We start from the raw sequence: 27242 nt of genomic DNA on the forward strand, positions 1-27242 counted from the left end.
CTCTCCCCCTCTCTAAGAACTGGCACCAGTATCCAGAACTATACCAAAGCATCATACAATCATTTATATAGATTCATGGAATGAGGGATACCCAACAGGACTAAATTATCCTCTGCAAGGAAGACTAAACCTGTCTGGTGGACATCTGCAATAAATAAACTCTATAACAAAAGAAAAAATTCTGTCCAGGACCAAGAAAGAGCAGGTGCCCAATTGGAAGCAATCTCTTCTTGGCCTGAACAAACAAATAGGAGCACTAGTGAAATCCTCCAAAGCATATTTAGACTCTAAATTGGCCACATCTACTAGAGACAATCATAAGGCATTCTTCACATATGTCTGCAATTTCAAAGGAAGCATTCAGATCTGTTCAGAACTGGTGGTCAAGGCCACCACATATATAAATGCCGTAGATATAGCAAACTTGCTGGTTGACAGATTCAACAAAAACTTCACACCTCTCTCCCCCTATAAGTAAATCAGGACATTCTCAGTACTTGCCCCCTTCCCCTTATATCTAGGCATCAGGTCAACACTGCTCTCTCAATGGCAAAAAATACAATTTCCATCAGACCCAATAAAATCCCAGGGTGCATCCTACATGAACTCAGGCAGTAACTTACAGCACTATTAGGCACCCTATTCAACCAAAGCTTGAGTGCCGGCTTTGTCCCTGCTGAGTGGAGGACAGCCACTGTCATCCCTCGCGCAAAGGTGGAGCGTCCACTGATCCAGGAAATTATAGACCCATCAGCCTAACTAGCCTGATCTGCTAGGCCATGGAATGGATTATCATGGACCTCATTAACAAGAACATTGGCAACCTCCAAACACTCGATCCCACACAATTTGGCTTTGTCAAGTTGAGGTCATGTCTGTTAAATTTGGTCGACTTCTTTCAGACAGTCACCAAAGCCATGGTTGAGGGGAAGATGGTCCACACCACTTACCTTGACCTGGCCAAAGCCTTCAACACTATTTCCCACTCAGGCATAATAAATAAATCCTCTCAACTAGGGATCAAGCCATACGTTAACAGATGGGTAGCTAACTGGCTCACTGACAGAACCCACCTAATCAAAATAGGGGAAGCCACCTCAAGCAGTAGCCCTGTAAAAAGCAGCATACTCCAGGGTTCGGTCTTGGAGCCTCTGTTATTTGAGACATACTTTTATGAGGTGCAGGCCAAAGCCATTGGGCTATGGCTGACCATGTTTGCAGATGACAGCAAGCCAGTCGCTGTCATCTATTACCCTAATGATGTGGACATCCTGCAAGAGGGTCTCACCCAAACAAATGACTTGTGCCAGAAACATGTCCTTAAGCTGAACAAAAAATGTATCATCATCCTCTTTGGGAAGAGTGACATCCCCACAAATTGTCACATTAATAACAGCGTCCTAAGTATGCAATCAAGTCGTGAGGGATTTGGGCATCCAGGTTGAAAGCAACCTGTCTTTTGACCACCATGTTGCTTCTGTTGTATGGAAAGCTTTCTACATGACCCACCTCATAAGTAAGAGTATCTCATCCAGGGACAAGGAAGTCATAACATCCCCATATTCTTCCCTTATAAGGCTCATTATTGAGTACAACACACCATTCGCCATGTACCTTGCAAAGCATATGCAGCAGCTGGAGAGACCACAGAGGTTCCTCACCAGGAGAATTCAGGCCCTCAAAGGTCTGCCATACAAAGAGAGGCTAAAAGCCCTATCCTTCTACTCTGTTTCATACAGACTCCTCAGAGGTGACTGCTGTCTGGCATACAATGTGATCTCGGACCCCGCCTTGATGGGACTGCTGTGTATCAGCAAGTCACGCTCCACTCGAGTAACCCACAGGCACGGCCACAACCTGGTCTGTGACATCAAAAGGACTTGGTGGGACAGATTTGTGTCTAGGAGACTCCCCCATCTATGGAGTAGACTCCTTCTTCATGTCAAGCAGATTACCTCTTTACCCCTTTTTAAGCGCAACCTGCATAACTGGATGGGAAGCAGAAAATAGATCCCTGGGATGCCACTCGTGTCCCTGTTGGACAGGGGCATTAGGTACTGACTTGTCTAAACATGGGCTAAACTCTTTGCTAGGATTATAAGGGCCGCAGGGCCAATAGCCTAGTAACTTCCTATGATCCTATGAAGTACGGTAAGGGTTTACTGAAGAATGCTACAATTGCAACTTTTTGGTGCTTCATGGTAAAAAAGAAAGGTTAAGTGTAATTAGTTCCTAACTAAAATGCTGTATTTGGAATACAAGGTATTTATTCATTTTTCAAAAGAAGACAAACCCTAATAAACTTGGCATCTTTAAAAATATTTATACAGCAGTAAAACATTAGTTCAAAAGAAAGTAAGCTATGTGAAAAAGCATAATGAATGAGGACTAGAAGCTGCTGTATACATTTTAAATGTCATGGAGTGTTAAACTTGTCAATGCGTTAAAGAAATGAATTTTAAATAAGGAGTTCCCATTGCTTTTGTAGCAAGTGTCATGGGATTTTTAACATTCACCGGGGCTACCTCCAACTCAGCCAGATGAAATCTTGATTTAACATCTTATCTAAAGGACAGCACCTTAGGAGAACAGTGCACTTCATTATTTATGTTACACAATATTATAAGTAATGAAAACTGAGCTAGTAACCTGGAGTGGAGACAAAAACTCTGTCATTTTTATCTTCTCATCCTGATGGGGCACTAAAAACTGTTTTTGAAATACTTCTTGAAAGCAAGCAGAAATTATTTCCCCGAATTTCAGATTAAAATGATGAAAGAATGAAACTTAGTGTTTGCACTCACACACACACATAGATATATCATTCTCTACTAACTGTATATATATATATATATATATATATATATATATATATATATATATATATATATATATACACACACACACACACACACACACACACACACACACACAGAAAGAGGAAGAGACACACTGATATCAATATGTGTCTATAGTTATGTCTCTGCATGTATGGTATAACAGAAGTATGCTTTATTTAAGGAGTTTCATTTTAAGTAATCATATTATATCACAGCTTTTTTTTATAAGTAATGAATCAAACATTTGATATTAGCCACTTTCCAATTCTGAATCAGAAACAGTTGTCATTTCAGAAATAGCAGTAGTTTCTCAAATAGTTCCAGTATGTGTATGTATGTATGTATGTATGTGTATATGTGGTATTTATTTTATGTGTTTTATTTTGTATTTGTTTACCGGGTATGTCTGACTGGGCCATGCAAGACCCCTTTTCACTGGAGGCCAAGAGAGAGGGCCTACATTTGCATAAACAGTCATATTACATGAAATTACAAGAAAAAAAGTAGGAGTACAATAGTCAGAGATCATGCAGCATTCTAAAAATTATATTTACGTGAAATAAAAAAGTCATATTTATATGAAATAAAGCAATAGGAATATGATGATGATCAAATAACCCGGCATTACAAAAAGTTCAGGAGTCAGAATAAAACATATCAAGGGAGTCAGAAATATCTCCAGTGCTGATGGTAAGATCTGCGGTAACAAGTGTCTGTTTACACGATGTGGCAAACTTTGATTCAGAGACATGTTAGCTGCAATGAGGAAAGACCTCATTATCACCTAATTTGCATGTCTCTGAATTCCCCTTAAGTACTGCTAGTGCAGATCAGCACTTTGTTGTGGTAGTTAATACGGGTGCCCCATGTATCATGTTGGTACAGTTCACTGTCCTACAAACATACACATTAAATGCTGTCCACACATGCATACACACATACATGCGCACGCACACATGCACACAAAAGAGCACACGCATATGCGCGCATGCATACCAATGTAGCAATTACTTCTCTCTGAGTTGACAAAATCTCTCCTATATATCTTCTAGTGTTTTGTTCTTACCTTAACAAATCACAGATCCTTAGTCAGTCAATAATATCAGACCTTAGAGCTTCATTTACTCACTGTTCATAAAGGGCATCATGATGCTAGACCTATTGCTGTATTAACTTTTTAAGTGAATCCAAGCAAAAACTGAAATATTTTCCATGGTGGTGTCTGGTCTCCAACTTTATCCTGAAGCCTCTCCAATCAAGAACACACACCCCTATCCTTCTCACCTGTCTGTCACTGATTTTACAGGATGCTCCTGCTGTTACCTGTTATAGATGCTCTATCCCTCATAACCCACAAAACTGTTGCAGTCAATGGATAATTCTCATTAAGTAAAAAACCCTAACTGCACTAAGTAATCATTTAATGCACTGGGTTAATACTGCCCTTTTTCTGTAGCAGTGTTGCAGAGCTTGAAACCTTTCCTCCCTTCTTACTTTATAATTTTAAAGCCTTACTAATATTAGAAGAGTATGCTTAGTGTCTAGGGAATGCACAGAGACTAACATGTGTGGTGGGTATGCCAAAGGAACAGAGTTTGAATATTTTTAAATGCCTTTCAGGCTCAATATAGTTATCTCCAGTGTCTAGTTTTCTTGAACCCAGCATTGTTCATGCTACATACCTTTTTTCTGTGTGCCTTTAAGACATATTATCAGGAATATCCCTGGTGTCTAGTGCCTCCAACACAATATTGCAGTATTTGCTTGTTAGTCTAGGGAAGTGTGGAAGTGAACAGCCCCCCCCCCCACCCACACACATTCATAGTTTCATACACAATCAAACACACACACACACACACACACACACACACACACGCGCGTGCACACACACACACACACACACACACACACGCACACACACACACACACGCACACACGCACACACACAGACACACACACGTTTACCTTTCCCCATAACTAACTCTGCTACTCTGACCTCCAAGACAGACACACACACACATTTACTCACACATGCAGCCAAACATATACACATGCACACCCTCTCTATATTACCTGTGTGCCCAACTCCCCAGCATGTACCTCTGTCAAGATGGGTGAACACAAGCTTTTGGCTATATTCATTAACACTACTAGCCAAGAGCAGAAGTGTTACTTTATGCATTCCAGCCATTTTGTGAGTCAATCAGCTGTGTAAGTAACTTACCTCAGGCATTTCTGGGGGCGAGCACATGACTAAGTTGTTAGTATAGGCCACTCCCCTGCAATGCTTCATTATTATTAAGCAGGGTTGTAGAGACAGCCCGGGGCCATTGTGCTGCATATCCTCATGCTAAAGCACAGTGGTATGATAGTCTCTGAATCGGACACATTCACCACGAGATATGTACCTTGTGACAACCATTCTGATCAACCCCATACTATATATCCAAAAATGCAGTAATAATGTAGAAAGGTTTTGACTAGACTGCCAATTTTTACTAAATAGGATATGGCAGTTAAGGTGTGTACAATACAAAGTTAGTTGATCATTCTGAAATAGTACAAGGTAGTAGAAGATATTGAATGCATCCTTTTTTACTTTTCTGAATCCAGCAAGTATTATTTTTTAAAAATCACTGATTTTGAGCTCAAAGAAAAAAATGCCTGTTCATCACACAATAAATCTGCAATGGCCAGTCTCTTAATGTGTAATTACTAGCTGATGTAAATGTATAACCTGAGTGCAAGCAAGGTCCATTAGAACAGTATGAGTGAGAAATATTTAATAAAGGAAAATATTTATTTCTGTTTACATTTTTGTAGATAGCTATTTACCATTGTTAGTTGATGTAAAGTAAGGGGCTGTCTCTGCTTTATGAGTGATGCACCTATAATTATCCACAAGAGATATATTTGTGTGATATGATGCTGAGTATGAACTCTGTTTAATGTTATCAAAAAAAGCAAATTGAATTAAAATTGATGTTCACTACAGAGAGTTAAGCATACTGGCATATATATTAAGAAACAAGCTTATCCTGCATAAAATTACTTTTACATTCTCAGGTGGCTTTAAGCATATTGTCCTTCAAAGATGCAAATGAATGGATTTTTATTGTTCTCTTTAAGCGTACTGAAGTCTTACCCCACCCATATGAGTATAGTATTTCAGCTAGCTAGGTACAATTACATCATGCAGCTGCTGCAGAAAATAAAGTACCTCAAGTATTCAAGGTGCCATGAACACAAAATGCTTCTTCTGTTTCTGTCACAGCTTGATGTACTGATTTGTTTTCCTCTATTGTGGTGTTAACTAAAATACATCATTTGTTTAATGTTGCAGGAATGTTAAGATGGACACTACATAAGAAGACTGAACGACATCCCAACAATTTTGCTATTTTAGTTCAAATTCTTGTCAAGGAACTAGAAAGGGTAAGGCAGAAACAAAATCTAAATCTGAATGAATTTAATTATATGTGACTTTACACATTAATGCAAGGCATTCTTTTTATGCCTGCAAATCTTTGGTACAGTGTTTCTAGAGCAATTTAATATTTTGAGAGTCCCAGTGTTAAGTTATGATAAAAGAAGTACAAACACAGGTATTAAAGCTCTTATCATCTCTAAGTAATTGTAGTAGCCTAGATTCAAACCTAACTTGAGTTTTGTATAGTGTGGCATGGGACAGATGTTTGAAAGGTTTTGCTATGTCTAGGAATATTGTTCCACATTTTAAACCTTTATCTATAGCTGAGGTTCTGGATCATAAAATTCTGATATGTTTGTTAATGTTGAGGGGCCTGTAATAAAACCATGCTGGTTAACATTCATTTCATCTATGACCCAACTTTTCTTTTTTTCAAGAATGTCTAATAAGCATCTTTTGAAACCCTTCCACAGAAGGGATGTTTAACTTTCTTGTCTGTAATTATTGATCTCTGTGACTTTGTCCTTATTAACTGATGTAATAAGTGATTACTTTCATGAACTGGGTTCCTGTCCTGAGCTAAGTAGCTTATAGTAAGATTGGGCGTAATTCATTTCTAAGATTAACAATTCTAACTGCTGATTTATTATCTGGACACACAGAGGTGCCTGCTTTGATCATTTTTATTGCCTTGACTATTGACTTTGTATTAATGACAGGACATAAGCCTTGTGACGACAGTTCCATCTTTCTAGGTTTTTTTTAACAGTGACATCTTAGTTTAGAGCATGTGCATTAAATGCATCTGCTGTTTGCTTGGGCTTACTCAGAGATGTGCCATCAATTGTGAATGACAATATTTTTTTTTTAGTTTCCTATGGAAGTTGTCATAACTATAGCAATCCTTTTCATTTGCTGAACTTCCAGTTTCTTTTCATATTTCACTTTTTACTGTAAAAGATTATATTTGAATTCCTTTGCAACTTCGCTGAATTTAGTATTTAGTCTCCTAGTTGGATGTTTACGATAAGGTTTATAAGTCCTTTCCTTCCTTTTATAAAGTTTTATTAATTTAAAGCACCAGCACACCTTCTGGAAATGAGTCATTCTAGCTATGTTGAATTTAAATACTGCAGATGTTTCCATAGTCTCACTGAATAATGTCTCCTGTATTTCATATCCCTCATCTGGATTTATATTTTTTAGATATATCTTTAGTATAATTTTATTTAACATGGTTGTATCTTTTTTGACTGTGGATTGAATGTGTGGGTTTTGTCATTAGTGGGAATGTATAGTATTGTGGACTAATATTCATGGAGTTAGCACCTACTTTTGTATAACTGACTAGTTTCCCAGAGTTAACTACTACCAGACTGGGCAGATTTTTTAATTTCCTGATTTTTTTTCAACTAGTTGTTAAAAACATGGAAGATTGTAACATCCAGAAAAGGATGAGCAAACAGAAAAACCTGCTGCTGCAGTGAACCAGATGATTTTGAGATAATTAAAGCCTCCTAGTAATATGCTGTTGGGATGTTCAAGTAATGCATCCAAACATGAAATAAATTCCTCTTGTCTAGAAGCATTCTTATTTGGAGCTCTATAACATGAAATTAAACAAGTCTTTTCTCTGGGTCCAGTGATATCTACCACAGCGATTTCTAGGTGGTTATTAATGAGAACAAGGTCAGTTGTCTGTAAAACGTGCCAATCTTCATATCTTTCTAACAGTCTTCTATACTTACTGGTACAGGCCACATCATGCCTGTACCTATCCCTTTCAGAACATTTGTACTTGTCCCTTCAGAAAGCCTTTCATGCAAATACTGAATCATTTTCAGGGTACATTCTTGATTTTTTTTCCCGAAATTTGACTACGTTATCTAGAATTGACTTCAGCTGTCTTCTCTATAAAAGTACCTTTTACCCGATTCATAAAGAGGCGCCTTTCTTTGTACCTCAACATTATACTGCCCCATTAAGTCCTCTGTCATGTAACTTGGCTATGAAAATTAAACTTTCATATAATACAGCATTCTTGCTTTCTGCATATTTTCTTCTAAAGCTACAGATTCCTGTTGGATTAAGTTTGCTTTAACTGCCCCAGACTGTCCCCTTGACTATAAGATGACTCTCCGTGATATGTCTGTGGAAACTTTTACTGCTATGACATGTTTTAGTCTGTGAGAACATGTTAATCTGTCTGCATGCCCCAGTTCTTCTGCATTGATGGCGATAGCTACATGTTCCTTAATTGATGTCTGATTGTCTATTCCCCATCCCCCCACACAGATTCCATTCAACTGACAGAATGCACAGTTTGTCAAACTGACTGGGCCATGGCACAAACAACATGACAGTATATGTTTGTGGGAGATCATGGTAAAGCTAGGAGTGGGAATTTACTATTTCTCCACTGTTTGATCTCAGTTTGTTATAAAAAGGTTGTAGGGGTGTAAGTGGACTTTCCCCCGGTGCAAAAATGCTTGTTTAATAAAAGACATATATGCTCTGCTTCTCCTATAATGACCTTTGTGTCATACGTAGGTTGACGAGGCACACCATAACATCGAAGAAAAGAAATGATGAAGAAAAGAATTAGATAGAAGTTTCTTCCAATGTATACGTATAGCCAGCTTTGTGACTCAGAGGGATAAAGCTGTGACCGAGACCCAAATGACCTGAGTTTGAACAGCAGCTGAAATCCTTGGAGGAGATGGTCAAGGGAGGATTATAGTGAACAGTATTTGCCAGTTTGCCCCTCATGGGGGGGGGGGTTGTTGTTGAGATCAGGTTAAGCTGTTCCTATGCAAGGGGAGGTTTGGACATTATTAACAGTGCCAAGACTGGGAGACTTGTGCTTGGAGATCCCAAGCCAGTGATGGTAGCCTTCACATACATACAAACAGACAACTTACACAGACACAGACACAGACACACACACACACACACACACACACACACACACACACACACACACACACACACACACACACACACACACACACACACACACACACACACACACACACACACACACACACACACACAGTGGAAAGATATAGGACACTAGTGCAGTGCACATGTCACCCGTCAGGGGTGGGGTCAGTGCCAACAAAACAATCTTATTGTTGTGATGCCAGCAAGGGTGCTAACACTGTCATGGCTGCCTTTATAATAGCCTCCCATTGGCCCACTCTGGCTCCCAAACAGAAGTACCCAAAATGATTAAATGAATACCAGGTCTGATGAGCAGAACTTGATGATTAGCACACAAGTCAGGAAAAAACACATAAGAAAAAAGTACATACATATTCTATAGTGCAGAAATTTTATATTTTTGCTGATATATACAACTATTTTTATTCATTTGTTTGCAAAGCAGCATGCATTAAGACATTGAGCCACAGCATGGTCTTTTTTAATTTGCTCTTTGCTCAGATTTGTTTCCTGTGATAAGCTATCAAATGGAGGTAATTTCTATCAGTGGTACTGTTTTTTTTTAAGTAGTCCGGGATTTGAGCAGAAAATAAGTTGCCTATCCTGTTTTTTTAGACAGCATATATCATTTATATGAAAACTGTAGTGCAACGCTTATTTTAGTGACTGTGATTGTGTTTTTAGCCCCCCTCACTCATTGCAGAGGCCCAGTACCATCATCATAGCACTCAACTCAACCATGATTGGCGTGGAACTTTTTGATATAGCTTGACAAGAATATAAATAATTATGGTATCTTTTCAGCAATACTTAACACGTTTGTTTATCCACTACACAGGCTGCCAGAGCAGATAACCGGCATTATCTTATCCCATTACTGCATTCACTGATGTACACCATTATAAAGGTATGTATATGGATGCTTTATTATTTAATATAATACAAATCAAAGTCATTCTGTAGTAAGTTTAAATATTGTTGAATTTGTTATAAATTTGTGAAATGACAAGAATTGGTTTTGTATCTTAATTAAGATTGCACTGTCTTCATAATGTGGTGCATTTTTTTTCTTTCCATCTGAGCTCCATTTTGCTTTTCATACCACATTACACATAACATGATAGTTTCTTTGCATGCCCATGTGTTTGTTCCATTAGCATTTCTCGATTGTCAATTGTTCTGATGGTTTACACTTGCAAACTGTCATTAGTGTTGTTCCTCTCAACATGTCATGTTTCACACTAGAAGGACATATCAAAATCATGATGAGCACATCAGATTTGTATTGTAAGCTCTTAAAAAAGTACCAGCAGTACAGAAAAGTGTTTTGTAATAGTAGGTGAACATTTATTATGTAAGTGTCTTATACCTTTCCATTTAAGTAGTGGTCTGATTTGTCTTATATGTACTGGGTCTGAAATAACAGTATGTGTTCCACTTTGCCTGTTATATATGACAGCTAACAGCTAACGTTGCGTAAGTAAAATACTCCATGCCACAAAAATCATTCACTGGATAGGCAGATATTACAAAATTAAGAAGTTTTGTTATCCTGGGCTGTTCATTCCTCCAAGGCTTATTTTCTTATCTGGGATGTTTTCCTACTTAGTGATCTAAAAAGGTATTTCCTGCTTCCTAACTAAATGTTTTCAGCTTATAACAGTGTAATGGAATCTCAATGTATGCAGACATTTGAAATTTGATATATTTATGAATCTGTAATGGACGCTTTTATGTTATTTTTTTTAGTCTGCATACTGCATCTATTCTTGCCGCTTTTGCAGCCTTGACGTATTTCTACATTATGCAAATTATTAACTAAAACCTCAGTCAGTCCCACAGATCTGCCAAGGTTAGGCCTAATATTCAGGTCATCAGCAACAGAATTATTATGCTAAATGACATCCATAGTGATTCTGAAACAGGGATGCAGAACAAATAAATCTGATATTGCTGTAACCTAAGCAGGAACAAAATCTGATTTTAGGGAAAACATTAATGAAAGAAAGAACTGGAAGTCCTGAAATTCACGTACATAGTAAGTAATGTCTTACTTACTAACCCTGTAATCCGATTTTCTGAAGTAGAAATCAGATACTCTTTTTCAAAACTGTATCAGTTTTTGATTTTTGTCATTTCCTGTGCCAATGGAAAATAACACCTTTCCTTAAAAATGTGCAATATTTTCCATGAAGTATATAACCCAAAATAATGTGTCTAGTGCCCCAGTTCTGAAAATGATATAGACTAGTTAAGTATCACTTATCTGTCCTTTTTATTATTAGACTTTAGACTAAAGTAAGCATACTTGGTAATTTAATATACAAGCTGTAAATACTTTCATCTTGATTATAATGAAACAAATGGTATCAGCATATGTTTGGTTCACTGTATATCTTGTACGATAATAAGCAAATGTGTTTGTCACCATTCTTCCCATTTTAAATCCAAGTCATTTGTAAATTCTCAGAAGTGTCATGCAAATTGAAAAAAATGCACATCAGTAAATAAATTCTACTCTAATGCAGAAACTGCCTGAATCCCCATTACTGTTTGCTGATAGAGCATTTTAGGATAGCAAACACAGTTTTATTGAGGATTGCCTTTTCCATGGAGATGTGTAGCGCATGACCTTTATAAGAGTGTTTAAATTCAGTATGTGGTCTGACCTAGAGAAATAGTTCTGACATTGTGGTTCATTAGTATACAGCTGTAATGTCTGGGAGACATACAGCACCTCTCAAGCTGCGGATACTGAAAAAAAATGAGAACAAATGCACTTGAAAAACAGGAACATCCAGATAAAAATCTGGACATCTGACTAGCATAATTTTTTTTTTTTTGCTCAGAATTTTTTTTATTAATTTTTCTTCATAAAATTTAACATCAAATAGCATAAACCTCTTTTTGCTTTCAGTAGGAATGGGGAATACTGTTCAGAAATACATGTTTAGAGACTGACAAAAGCAATGGGAAAATATAAGCACATTATCAAAGAGATAGTATAAAATCTGTAGACATAATGAATTGTATTGTAAAATTCTACCACACAAGAGGATTTATTTTTGCTTCAGAAAGAGGGAGTTGAAAGATGTGTTTCTTCTTTCTTTAAATTACTGTTTCCACTAGTATGTTGGTCATGCAGTGTTGTTTTCTGTGTACTAGGAAGCTTAAAAAAAATCACATGAAATAAAAGGGATTCAGAAAATTGTGTGAAGGGGTAAATCAAGCCTGACAATAGGGGCAGCCTAAATCAGACCTGTAGGTATGAACATTGTGTGTGTGTGTGTGTGTGTGTGTGTGTGTGTGTGTGTGTGTGTGTGTGTGTGTGTGTGTGCACACGTGTGTGTGCATGTGTGTGTGTGTGTGTGTGTGTGTGTGTGTGTGTGTGTGTGTGTGTGTGTGTGTGTGTGTGTCAGACAGAGCTAGAGAGAAAGGGGGAGAGAGTATCTTGCAGTTGGCTGGCATCTTATTCAAAATGACTTTTCCTACTTTGTACCCATTATATGCCAGGACAACATCAGACATTCCCCCCACAACCTTGAACCAGATTAAGTGAGCAAGTGTTGAATGAATGAATGACTTGACTGGAATGGAATGGAATGGATAGTGGCAAAGTATTTACAAATAAGTGACATTTGTTTACACAATTGCTAATTTATTTTTTTTTACCCCCGTTACAGGCACCATTTATCCCTGATGACTTGTTTGAACGCGCGTACAATTTATGTACAAAGTTATTTACTTTCCCAAAGCCATATTGCATAGTTGGCCTTGATTATGCCATTCGTTTAAAGAGTGAAAGAAGAACTCCAGGTAAGCTGGACAGTGTGCCTTGTAAAATGGGAAGAAATGTTTTAATCTGATTATTGTCCCATCTCTCTATATATGTTTTGCATTAAAGGAAAGCATTTGTGAAACTCTTTTTAATTAGCTTCTTAAAAGTGCATTCTCCTTCATAACATAGCATGTAAGCATTTATGTTTTCAAAGTGCAGTTAACATGCTTGCAGTCTGACAAGAGAGAGATTGTCCAAAAAGAATTTTAAAGGGACATTTCTATGAAAATGGACCTTTCTATCTGAGATCATATATTTTGTCCTCCATGGTGTTACACATTCTTCGCTACGGTATATTGGACTGCATTCAGGGCAGTACATAGTGTAGGTTGCACTCATACATCTCAACCTCTCAGTGCAAGAAATCTGGACAAAGCTTAAAATAATGGAAGGGCAAAGACCCAAAAACGGACAGATTTTAAATATTACTCGTATAAGCTTTGAAAGTTGCTAGAATTGTAGGTTTTGTGTTAGCATGCATTTTCTAGATGATGTGAAGTCTGAAACTGAAATGTGTGTCATTTAGTGACTTCAATCCTCAGTGACTTTCCAGAAAATCACAGATTTTATGAGGGAACAGCCTAAAAATGTGAGGCAAAAATCTGAAAATTCTGTGAAAATCTGGACAGTGAGATGTTTGATTGCACTAGTGGGAGTTTTGGAGAAGTCATCAGGTTTACGACATGAAAGATTTTTCACAAAGGCAGAGGTATTCCTGTGGGAAGAAAAGCTAGGGATCATACTGAAATTCCTTTCAGATTGACATTTTTGATTGTCTTGCTCTGCCCTCCTCTGGATAAAAATTTTCCATACTAGGAACCTACAACTTGACTACCTGTGCATCCACCACATGAATCCCATTTTATCCAATTCTTTCTTTGATTTTGATATTGATAGCTCACAAATCTTGAATTGAATACCTGTCACCAATGCCTGCTTATGGGCATCCATGGCCAGCATGTCTCCCATGCCCCCAAGGCAGCAATATCCCCCTAAATGCCCTCTACAAACTACCTACTTCATTATTCCTTTTACTTGTTTCACTTGTATATGGTCAGTAATGCTACCCAATATGTGACCTTAACTCCATCTCAACAGATTCCCTCACTTCTCACTTACCTTTCCTTATTCTTTATAATTACTTCTACCACCATCTCTGTCATCCATTGAATACATTCAAGTCAATTCTGTTTACCTAGGTTCCAGCGATCTGTCTGCCTTTTCATATGCTAATGTTCTGATATGGACCTCTATCAGATATCCATCCCATTTACCACTGCCATACTGTCTGCATCCACCACCAATTTCAGCATGCTTATGTGCTTTCTCTCATCCATACTGAAGGTTTATTCTCGTTTCTCCACTCATAAGTATCTACATGGCCAGTTGCTCCAGTTCCCTCAATAATTTCCACCTGTAAGTTTCTCTTATACTGTGCCATTTTCTGTCAGCCTAATGTGGACAATAACACTACATTGTAATCACTTTCCATTCATCACCATCCTATTCGTTCTCCTATGCTTATCGCAATTCCTGCAAAAAATTAGCTAAAATGTATATAAAAAATTACACAGTTTTATGCATGCTCGCAGTTACAGATCTCCACCATTGCAACTAACATTCAGTATGTGATTTTCTTTCTTGGGCCAGCAGCAATTAGAGCTGTTCTTTTTTATTATTATTATTACAATAAGCCAGTGTAACCTACCCTACCCTACCTTTCTTCACCTGGCACACTTTCATACTCCCATCATTTAATGAGAACCATTGTGCCCCTCTTAACTCCCTTTTTCCTACAGCCCGCCTACTTAAAGTAACCCCCACCAGCTTTATTTTCCTCTCCTTTAGTTCCGTCTCCTACAACATATCAATTCATAACTAGGAAAATGGGCGGTTGCACTCAAAAATACTAATAATCACCAAGTGAATGCATGAAGCACAAAGAGACTGGACACCACCCCCTCTGGGTTTGAATGAAAATGTCTCAGTTCAACCATTACTTAAACTTCCTGCTGCAAACTTATAAACTGTGAGTTAATTTACATTTTTTAAAGTATAATTCATGAGAAATATCAACTGGTATTGGTTATTAATTTTGTTATTTAACCATTCGTTTTTAATGTATTACTGTGTCGTAAGATTTTAAATGAAGATTTTGGTAGTATTTATATTATTTGTTTTATATACAAGATAAACTTTTTTGTGGTTGGTCAGGATGGTGAAATAGTGGTAACTTTAAACTGTGATGGTTTGAATCTTATATAAGGAAGCAAAAGGATTGCATTTTTATTCTGATGAAGGATTTTTTCAGAGATAAAAATGCTTAATAACTTGGATACTGTAATTTTGTTGGGCTGGCGTTAAATGTATGCATATTTTTCAGAGTTCTTGTTGCAATTTTTATCCCACATGTCAATTCATGCCTTTCCCTTCTCAAACATTTAGAACTTTACAATCCTTGATAAGGCAAATCAAGTGCCCTGTGCTTTATCTTACATTAAAACCTCCCCCTCCCTCTTTCTACCCTATCCATGCATCCACTTTACTTTAATTTGGGATGCCCCAACAGCACCCTTTGACCCCTCAAATGGAGTTAGCTCATGCCTTGTTTATGTAAATGCACCAATGTACATCCTGGCTGTCAGGATATATAGATTGTCACTATTAGCTTGCAGTCTGAGCTGACCACACTCCCTAAACTCTAACCTGTTCAACCCATTCCACCACTTTCTGACTCCTCAAATGAGTATTTATGTACTCTGATTCTTCTTTGCCCCTCTACATACTGTTATTTCTTACCAAGGCCTGGACACCCTGCTATCTTGCAGATCAACATACTCATTCACATAATGCTACCCTTGCTCCTCATAATACTCCATTTTACTCCCATGGGTGACACAATTCACTTCCCTAGGAAAGTACCACCTTCCCAAAAAGGCTGGTTGCTATTTCTCTCCACCTACTGCCTTCACTTACCTGCCCTTTCCTCTTCTCTAAACTTCCCCACCCCAACCTGCCTTTTCTAGGAATTTTTAAAACACTGGGGTATTCCTTACACAGACATGCCAGTGTGATGCCAATACCCCAAACATGCATTATGTCACCCTAGTTCCACCATATACCTCCCAATGCTTTCCTTAACTCCTTCCAACATTCTGTAAGATAACACGTATAACACATAATAAAATACCCTTTTAGAAGTAAATATTTTGTAGAAAGATATAAATTACAGCTTTTCAAACAGAAGTACAGTCCAGCATTTCCCTTCTTTTACCAACTTGTCAGCTATATCAAAACTGTGTTTACGCTAATAACTTTAATATTAACCTCCCTTAACTCCTTCCAAGCATTCTGTAAGACAACACATAATAAAACACTTATTTAACCCCTTTTTGTAGAAGTATATAAATTACAACTTTTCAAACAAAAATGCAGTACAACAATGTCCCTTCCTTTACCAACTAGTCAGATATATCAAAACAATGTTTACACTGATCACTTTATATTAACCTCCTCTAACAACACATATCTCAGTTCATCCTGGAAAAGCCGGCGAATGTCTGCATATCTTCTTGTCATTTCCTCTTTATTCATTTCTTTCCTCCATGACCTGTTCACTATGGCTAGACATGTAAACCACACTTTCTCCTTCCTTTCTTCTAGCTTTGTTAACTCAGAGTTTGCAGTCATGCTCCACTTCCATTTGGCTTTTTTCAACTTGTCACAGCATTGCATTAAAAATAAATAAAAACTGTCTTTCATCTTCTACCGTTAGGGGTCGCCACAGTGGATCACTGGTCTGCAGATTGATTGGCAGTGGAGTTTTTAAAAACTGTCTTTCATCTTCTACCATTAGGGGTCGCCACAGTGGATCACTGGTCTGCAGATTGATTGGCAGTGAAGTTTTTATGGTGTTGAGTTGTCAACCCAACTCCCAACCTTCACAGAAGGCACATACACATACACCTACTGCATGTCTTTAAAATTAATTAGACTGCAAGGAGGGCATGCAGACTCCGCACAGAAGGCACTCTAGCAGAGAATCGAACCAGAGAACATCTTGCTGTGAGGCAACAACAGTAACCGCTGCACCACTGCGGCCACATGCAGTAAAAAAAAAAAAAATTGAAATAAAAAATATGCATCATCCATTTTTAACCTAACAGTATCACCTCTTGAAACCTCTGTGTCTCATTTTGTTTTTCTGAGACTTTGGTAAGATCTCCTCATAACTGGTTCACCTTATTTTAGTCTCACCTTTAAATTCCTAATCCTCTTCAAAGGTTCACCTTTGTTCTCTTGCTAATAACTTTATATAATTTTTGCTGCCCTGTAGCAGCCTTGTGCTGTCCTCTACCTAATTATTTAGCCACAAAGTTCATGTTCCTCTCATTTACTTCTATCAGTGACAGGATGATGGCCTATGATGTCCTCTAGTTTACTTGCTACAGCAGTTTATATGGGGGTTTCAGGTACTATTCATGCCCCTGGCCTGAAACATCCACTGGCTTACCCCACTTCTCTGCATTGTTCCTTTCCAGTGACAGTAAGGCTTCACTGACCTGCCATATATGTGCAACTTTATCATCTCATACACCCTGGACATAGGAGGTGTACTTCAAAGCCTTTGCCCCTTCATGGTCACCTCATAGACTGCATGGCCTCCTTTATAGAAAGGAAGAGCCATCTATGCTCACTACTAGAAAGTCAGGGCATACAGCCAAAGTTGAGTCCCTTATTTGTCATGAAATGTAGTTTTAAACCTGCTTCCACTTTGACAGAGTGATGGAGAGTTACTCCAGTACTAGAAGTAGTTCTTTAATAGACAGGCCATCTTGGGTCTGCAACATCAGAAGTGACCAGTCAAGACAACATTGTGTCTGTACCATCACAAGTGACCAGTCACTTGCCTCATGGAATGGCATTCTGTGCTGTTCTGTGAAAGACCAACCCAATGTGCTCCATTTACGGTCTCACTCGGCCTTTCTGGTCTTCTTGGCAGAGTAAGGAGCTCCTGCTCAAGTATATGCAGCAGCTCAAACTCCTGCTCTCCCAAACAGCTCTAAAGTTCTGAAAAATGTAAACGCTAAATGAAAGGAGCTGATGCTATGGGGGTTAGAGTGGGCTGGACACAGTCTTAATTTTTATAGCTATATTAAGGGAAACTTGACAGTTGTGCTCATTTTGGGAACTATTAGTTTGTAGCCTATTTATCCTCTCAGACACAATGAACCTCATTATACATTTTTGAAGAGTCAAACTATTTATACACCCATTTTCTCTGGGTGAGTCCAACAGTCTGTGGCCATGTGTTGGCTAATGTTAATTTTATTGTGTAGATTATGATTTTCACACCAGCCATGGTCACTGGAAAAGATGCATTTTGTTTATCTTAACAAATCAGGTTTATGTTTTTTTTTTGTTCTTGAATATGCAGTGGCAGTCTGCTGTCTGCTGTCAAAGCCTTTCCATAAGAAAGACTAGTAGGCTTGCCAGAATGACAATCAGTCATGTGATATGGAGAAAGAAATTGACCACAACCATGTTTGTGCATAAACAGGCAGCCATCAGCTTTAGACAGAAGTTTATTGTCTTATTTTAAGGCTGTCAAGAAGCAAGTCCATTTTGTAAAATTGATGGAAGAACCCAGAAAACTAATACATCTTCTGTAAAGCCAGCTATAGCTGTTAATTCATATGTCATTAAGAAAATATGATCTGCATGAAACTGTGTTATAAAGACCGAGGGCAGCTCTTAGAAAAGGTAGGTGATTTCTAAAATGGTATTTAGAAATATTCTCCATTATGCTGTACTTTTGAGTGGAATCTAAAGGTGTTGGCATTCACTTTCCAACCACCAAATGATCTATACTTAATGTCTTCCCCTGCTGCCACCTCTGTTTAAAGGATATAGCACTTTATAGTAATCCACTCCAGACAGTCTCTGATACATTTTGTTCCAGTTATTCAGTTTTAGAGGCAAGCATTTCATCCTTTCAGATGCTTGGAAATTCAAACATTGAGCTTATCTGGGTCTCAGCTATGAATTTTCAATATTCCTCAATCACAAAACCCTGGAGCTGGGTTTCCGTGATGTCATGCAGTGCCTCAGTTACCCTGCTGATATTGACTAACAATGAGACTCATTCTTTTGTACATTGTAAAACTTTGAGCGTCTCTTCTGTGCAATATCAGATTGAGGTTATTGGATTCTGATTAATTAGACTGCTTTCAGTAATAAATGTTTCATGGGGAAGCCATCACAACCAAGACAATGATGGCAGTTGGCTCCTAGGAAGTGTGTGGACCTGGATACTAAAGACATTTCTGTTTTTCTTCAGAATTTTGAATATATCCTTTAAAAAAGCAGTGACATGTCATTTTCTCTGGCTAGGACAAATACCTGCTCTAGCTTACTGTTTCCTTTAAACCACAAAACAGGTTTACCCAGTAGGCTTCTGCAGGACTGATGAAGTAAACCATGCAGTCATCTTTCCACTTTTCCTTTCCCAGTCTATATAAAGGTAGTCATGATGGAATTAATTGGCTTAGTGCTTACAGAATCTTCTTTTTTCCTATTAAAACTCTCCATCCTGGTGAGGTTTCTGTGGCTGTGGTTATCTGGTATAACTAAACTTGCATTGGAGAAGGTGTGGATTGTGAATGATACAATGACTGTTTAATATGACATCTGTGTTCCTTTGGATTCAGAATTCTAATTTTTTGTAAGCCTGGTATACAAAAATGTTTTTTTTTTAAGATTTCTGTATTTCTCACCCATGCAATGCCTCCTACTTAACAAACTAAACAAGTCTATATGACAAGTATTGCTAATTAATCACCTACCAAGAGTGTTACTTTCTTAAATTTCCTCATTTGAGTTAAACATTACCAGAGTATAGTGCACAGTTAAACAACCTTACATGATGTAGTGATTTCTACTGATCTACATCATTATCATATGTATCTGAAGTATGTACTATACTTATTTCTTTTTTTTTCTTTTTTCACTTAGGTCCATAGGTGTTTACTAGGTGAATGACCACAAGGGGCTTTTTTAGCCTAGCCATGCATCCCAAATGTCTAACAAGTTCTGATACCCTTAATAAGTGTAAGCATGGGCCTGGGAGATGAACCATTTACAGGTTACCTGTGTCCATTAAAGACATAGGTACCAAACCAAGGATGAATTTCTGGTTTCTCATCCAGTTTTCCAAGTTGCATTTGAATTGGGTTAGGGAGGAACTCTGCTTCACATGGATGGGGAGCCTGTTCTCTAGACAGGGTAGTCTCTGGTATACATACCTATCACTCCAGCAGGACCTGTTTATATCACAGGCAAGGTTTATATCTTTACAATGGGTAATTCTGGTGCTGTTTGTTTTGAGGATATGCAGGAAGCCCACCAGATTGAGGTCTGACAATTCCCTGTATGCTAGGCATAGATCTCCCCTCAAAAGTCTGTAGGAGACAGAATACAGGGATAGGGCCTTGAGGTGGTATACACAGGACATTTTACTTATGCCCTGTATTCTTTTAGTGAGGAACCTCCGTGGACATTCCAATTGTTGGATATGCCTGGTTAGGTACATACCAAAGGGAGCATTGTACTCAATGATAGGTCTGATGAATGCCGAATACAGTGGAGCAATGACTTCCTTGGACTTAGATGTCATACCTTTGTTTATAAGTTGCATAACTTAGAATGATTTCCTCACCACTGTAGGTACATGATGGTCAAAGGCTAGATTGCTATTTATGTGTGTCCCTAAGTCCCTGACTACTGGGTCATCTCTAAGGGGTGTGTTGTCACTATGATAGTTACCAGGGATGGATGACTTCCCAAAAGATACTGTTATGCATTTCTTGGCATTTAGTTTTAGCCCATGGCTTTGACACCAGTTGTTTGTCTGTCAGTCCCTCCGGGAGAACATTTGTGTCAGTGTGAGATTCAATGGCAGCTCCTAATTTGCAATCATTTGCAAATTTAGTCATTTAGAAACTACTGACATTGGCCTTGACTAGTAAATGTCAAAAAGGAGCAGACCAAAGATTGATCCTTGAGGAATTCCACTTATGACTGGCCTCTTCGTAGAGGTGAACTCTCCAATTCTAACTCACTGGGTCCTATCTGTGAGAGCTTTCCAGCGGGTGACATATGGGTTTGTACTTAACTTCTTGACTTTGTCAACAATGCCTGAGAGTGAGGTATTGTGTCAAATGCCTTGGTCACGTCGAAGTAGGCAGTGTGAATGATTTTTCTCTCATCCATTGCTTTGTTGACCTTCTCAAAGAAGTCCACCAGGTTGAGTAAGCATGATCTGCCCTTGATGAAACCAGACTGGGCTGAGTCCAGTGTCTGGAGGTTTACTATATCTGTATTGATCATCTCCATTGCTGCCAACATTTAATTTCTCATTTTCAGTATAGTATAAGAAATGCTGGGTATATTGCTGATTGTATTAACTGCCTCAAATGCAGTTGGTTTAGACTTTGATTTCTATTTTCTAGAAATTGTTTTTTGGCAACCACCGGAATTAAATGTAACCTCTTTTTATTCCTATAATTATTGTACATTATTTTATATACCCTACAAATTATCCCTTTTTTTAACAGCAGCTTCTGTTTTAGATTCAACTAAAGGCCTTTGACTTAGGAATCCTCTATCCCTTTCTCATTGTGTATACTCTAATATCAGTCCCTGATAGGGAAGACAGTCTCTAGCCTGCTGTCCAAATGTCTTCTTGACCTCTTCCCACTCTATTACCATTCTCTCTTTAGCTATATATAACCAATACTTTTTTTCCTTTGCCAGTTTTCTTCAGTAAATTCCAGACTCCCCTTATCTATTTTCTGTACCCCTAATTGCAGCCATCCCTATTAGCAGAATCTCCTTTCTCCATTCTTATTTTGGTTTAGTTCTTAGAATAATTTTTGCTACTTTATAAATATAATATTCAGCATGGCATTTGTTATTCTCTTTAAGGATCTGCATCCAAAAATCCCACTGTCTAGTCTATATACACATTTTATCATTTTTACATAGTCATACCTCATTTAGCATCATGTAAATATGTTAATGCAAAGGTTTTATAATGTAATGTTTTAGCATCTCTGTTACTTGTAATTTCATCCACTTTTGTATCATCGGTAAAAATTTTAACTATTATTAAATCTTCACTATGATATTCTTTTTTGTTCTTGTTTCAGAAACACTCCCTTTTAATGTTTTAATATTTTTCCATCTCACCATGATGTCATCCAGTAAAAATTATTTTTTTTTCAAACCAATACTGTACATGTATATAAGTTAGACATGTCATTAAATACATATATTTCCAAGGCATAATCTATTCTGTAACACAAAAACTGCAGAACATTAACTGGTTCTGCTCAATATAGCTGTCTTTTTGAAATAAAATTCTGTGTGTGTGTGTGTGTGTGTGTGTGTGTGTGTGTGTGTGTGTGTGTGTGTGTGTAGATATATATATATATATATATATATATATATATTTTTTTTTTATACATATATATATATATATATATATATATCTGTGTGTGTACACACACACACACACACATATATATATATATATATATATATATATATATATATATATATACATATATGTGTGTATATATATATATATATATATATATATATATATATATATATATATATATATATATTAATATATATGAGTCTTAAGTTTGGTCAGCTAAACAGATGGTCGACAGGCATGTGAGATCGACAATCCCCAGGAAGGGGAATATGCCCTTTTCCCTGGGGATTGTGCAATCTCCAAGATAGAATATATAATTAGCTGGGGGTGTGGTGGATGCAGAGTGGCTTGACCCCTGAAAAAAATTATGGTTCCTTTGTTTGTTTTTTTCAAGTTTTGCAAGAGCCAAGATTAATTCTTGGTGCATGCATATTAGAGTGTCGAATTTCCTAATGTCAATCAATTTGATTAAATTTTTCCTGTATTTGTGTTAGCTGTTTAATAAAATCTCTAATGTTGTTGCATTTTAACTCATGTTTTACCTTTGTGATATAAAATACTGTTGTCTCTATTAAGCCTGCTATTCTGTTGTATTTGGATATTTTTCATAGACATTAGTATTTCTGTAACACCTACAATGTTTTTCCTACCAGTTTTTAAATGACATTTGCTTTATTTGTACTTTTAACACCTTCTTACTACCCTTATCTTATTATAAATTAGGATTTTTCATACACTTCTTTACTCATGCTTTTTTTATATTTACATACAATTTTCATTTTTATATTCCTTTCCTTATTGTGGTTTCCATTATAAATACTGTATATAACAATTATAGTATATTTTAGGTATTAGCTGAAGGAGTTCTGCTGTTTCTTCTGTACAGCTTAAATAATTGATCGGTATTTAATTTTAAAGCTGGTATTACTTTGCATGTTTTGATTGCTTTACAGCTTGTAAATGCATTAAATACCTAAATAAGTAAATATACATAAATAAGTGGGTCTGATGTTAATAGCTTATCTAATGAAACAAGGGTGAAGAGGGACATGAGCTTCAGTTGCACTGACATATATATCCATCTCAAACTTTTTGCCTATTAAGCGAGGAAGTCAGAATCTCCCATATAGAGTTATTGGGTTCTAAATTCCTTTAATAGGTAAATTACTAAATCAGTCAAAATGAGTCCATAATGAAGTGCAGTAATTAAAATCCTTCTAGATAGGTGCTGGCATCCTTAGTGTTGATTACTTTTCCAGGCAGGCATTTCTGTGGAAAAGTGTGTGACCCTAATCTGATGCTTATAGATGGCTGGCTTTGAAGAAAGTAAACACCGTAATTTAGAATTTCATAGGTTCATAGATAATTAGTAGGCTAACAACACAGGGAGGCCTTGTTAACCCTAGCCATGCATCCCAAGAATCAAACCGTGTACCTTGTGTCTTGAAGGTAAACAAGTAAACCATTATGCTTTTCTAACTCATTTATGACTACCCTACCATCTAAAGATGTAAGGAAGTTCTAATAATTTGGAGAGGAGATCTTAATATAATTTTAGACAGACTTCTTAACAGATCTCTTCCTTCATCAGAACTTCAAAGTGCAGCACAGAGAGTGCTCCTGAATTGATAAAAGAATCAGAAGTTGTAGATGGATATAGGCAGAACTGGTTCATTTCACAAGAACTGCTTATGTTTTAGCAAAACTGGGGATGTTAGTGCAGTGAATTTTTCTAAAAACTGGTAATGTGAGTATGTAAACTTCAGGGTGACCATGATTAAGGAGAGTTTGTTCCGTCTCAGAGTTGTAGCAGCCTCATAATTCACTATATTGGTTAGAAGGGGGAATGAGGATGGTGCATATGCTTTGATAAAGTACATTTTGTAGCACTTTATTCTGTACTACTCTTTACTCAGAGTTGAATTTGGCAGGACATGCATTAATTTTGCTCTGATTGCATTATTGATCCATATTCATATAGGCTCTTCTCTGTAAAAATTGATGATTTTAGGTGTACCATTTACTCAGTACTCCATCTAGTACTCTGCACTGCTTTCTGATCACTGATTTCTAATGCAGATGGCCAAGACATTATTCTCTTCCTAGAATGGACCACTGTTTAAAAATAATAACCCTTACCTCACTGCTCCTACAAGGGTCCTGCTGTAGTGCATAGGCTCTGTTTTCATAAAGGACAACTGTAAAACAAACATCATGGGGACATACCCTGCTATGTATACATTACACATTCAAAGTCCATGCCTCAATAACATGAATATAATCTTTACAAGTCAATCTGCATCGATTAAACAAAGTGTAAATGGGAAGTAAAGAAGCAAGAAGAATTAGTTTAAACTATCATTAACTGCATACAAGAAACAATTAAAATTAGAACTATCCCAGTCTGAAGCATTTCTTAGAGTTGTTGCCACATATGCATGCAAGCATGCAGGATCCAGGATACTGTGCAACAGTCACACTGTATAGCTGCCCTAACTAAAGTAATTGATCAGCTGTTTTTCCTTGCTAGAGCTGTGGCATATGCATATAAAGACAAATATGATAAGATGTGTCTACTTCTAAATTTTCATGTTTCAAAATGTTGACTTTCTTATGGTAGAGACACATCATTGAAATTTTGAAACTTCAAACCATTTAAATGGAGATTGCCATACAGCGTGGAGTGGTACACTTACTGTTTTCCTCACTGTCGTGTGATCTCGGAGTTGGTATATTTAATCAGCAGGGAGTGTGGGGGTGCAAGGTGGCTTGTCCCCTTGCAGAAATGTAAAATGTAAAAAAAAAAAAAAAAAAAAAAAAAAAGATTTTTTGTTTTTTATTTTTTTTTATTTAAATTTCAAAATGTCAAAACTTTGATCTTATGGTCATGACCATAAGAAAGCTAATGTTTTGAAACTTTGAAATTTAGAAGTAGACCTGCTAAGATATATATATATATATATACCCCTTTGTTAAAAAGACAGAAAAATAGAATAATTCTAAAAAACAAATGGGTTGCTGAAGTCTGTGATCATGGAGGGAGAAGAAATCTAATGAAGAGAATGTATTATAAATAACTGTACAGTTCTGAGATAGTTTCCTGAAGCAAAACTACCACTTCTCCAACCATGGGATAAAGACCAATGTGCCACGGATAATCCATTGTTTTCAAATATGAGATTACTGTAGCTTCTGTCTCAATTAAATAAGGCCCTGACCAGGACAGCATTCAGCTGCCCACTATATAAAATATATATCTCTGTGCACTCTATACAGTGCTGCGAGCTTACTGATTTGGCAACTTTTGGTAAGTTCCCTTCTGGTTGGTCAATCAATCAGTCAGTTGTTGCAATCTTTTGCAAATTGGGAATCAAACACACTCTCATGTTATTTACAGGTTGATTTCATTTATGTTGACCAGCACCAACATTTATGACAAGATGTCATCGTCCATGTTGCAACCCAGACACATTCAGCACTCACAAGCAAGTTTTATCAGTAGGAGATACAGTGATGCCAGTGATCTTGGGGGATTGTTCCAGATATGTGCTAGCAGTCCTGATTGCGATTGTGCATTTGGATTTGTAAAATAATGGTATCTCTGAAAGACTTTAGCTGCCCTCACTTATAAATTTTTGAAATGTGTTCTGTGTGGTGTTGAAACACTTTCAATGATGATTTGAGACATTACCTTTTCTGAACCTCCTTCTTCTTGCAGAGTGGTCCGCTTTTTTTTTATTCTCATCACAGAACCCCTTAAATTCTCATGATTAATGGGATTATGCAATAAAAAGAAAGGCCAGCTGTAATCAACAGTAAGGAAACTCTGCACAATTTAAATGTCAGTCCTTACCAAAACGTTCTTTATAGTCACTTTTGACATCCAAGAAAACCATATATGAATTTAATAATACCTACAGTTTGCTCAGCAATGCTAAAAAATGAGCTGTTCCTATAAAGTGGGTCATATAGTGATCTAATCATAGAGTCCTTCTCTTTCTCCTTATTTTAATTTCTCCAAATTATCTAAAAATCCATTTAGTAGACAATACTGGAACCATGGAATTGATGAAATTCAAAACCACAAACGAATATTTTGAACCCCAGAAGCATGTCTGACATTCTTTGCACTTAAGCATGGCAACAAATTAGCAGCAGTCACCAAGATGCAATTTCCTAGAGACACATTCCATGCTATTCTGACATCGTATGGTTAAAAAAATAATTTAAAGAAAATGATGAATTTTTATATGAACCAGACAGATAAAGCTCCTAAAATGCCACGAAGTAAGATCTATAAGTGTAAGAGGGTTGAAGGAAAGAGTTACCAAATCAAAATCTATCAGTATAAGGTGTCTTCTATACATATTTGTTTGTGAGTGTGTGAGTGTGTGTGTGTGTGCGCGTGTTTGTGTGTGTGCGTGTGTTTGTGTGTGTGTGTGTGTGTGTGTGTTTGTGTGTGTGTGTGTGTGTGTGTGTCTGTGAGTGTGTATTGATCCACAACCTCTTTTACCCCTTTTTGTACATGGGGTTGGGGTGTCACTTCAACAGTGACAATCATATAGAGCCAAGGTTTACACTCCCATGTGGCTAGCCCTGCGGCGGTGGTTCTTCTACACCACACACTCACACCTATGGCCAATTTAGAGTGTCCATTCCACCTATTGTATGCCTTTGGTGTGGGTGAGG

General features: G+C 37.3%; 1 protein-coding gene across 1 annotated transcript in view; it reads left to right on the top strand.

Moving 5' to 3' along the window:
* PIK3R6 (phosphoinositide-3-kinase regulatory subunit 6) overlaps positions 1–27242 on the top strand; it is a 738015-nt gene that overhangs the window by 462204 nt on the left and 248569 nt on the right. Inside the window, exons 4-6 of the mRNA XM_044085023.1 lie at positions 6184–6275; positions 10052–10120; positions 12897–13029. Coding sequence (XP_043940958.1) covers positions 6184–6275; positions 10052–10120; positions 12897–13029 — 294 coding nt within the window. The remainder of the gene's footprint in view (positions 1–6183; positions 6276–10051; positions 10121–12896; positions 13030–27242) is intronic.

Source organism: Protopterus annectens, chromosome 10.part0 (genome assembly GCF_019279795.1).
Source record: "Protopterus annectens isolate FY-2018-M chromosome 10.part0, PAN1.0, whole genome shotgun sequence".
NCBI classification, from domain to species: Eukaryota; Metazoa; Chordata; order Ceratodontiformes; family Protopteridae; genus Protopterus; species Protopterus annectens.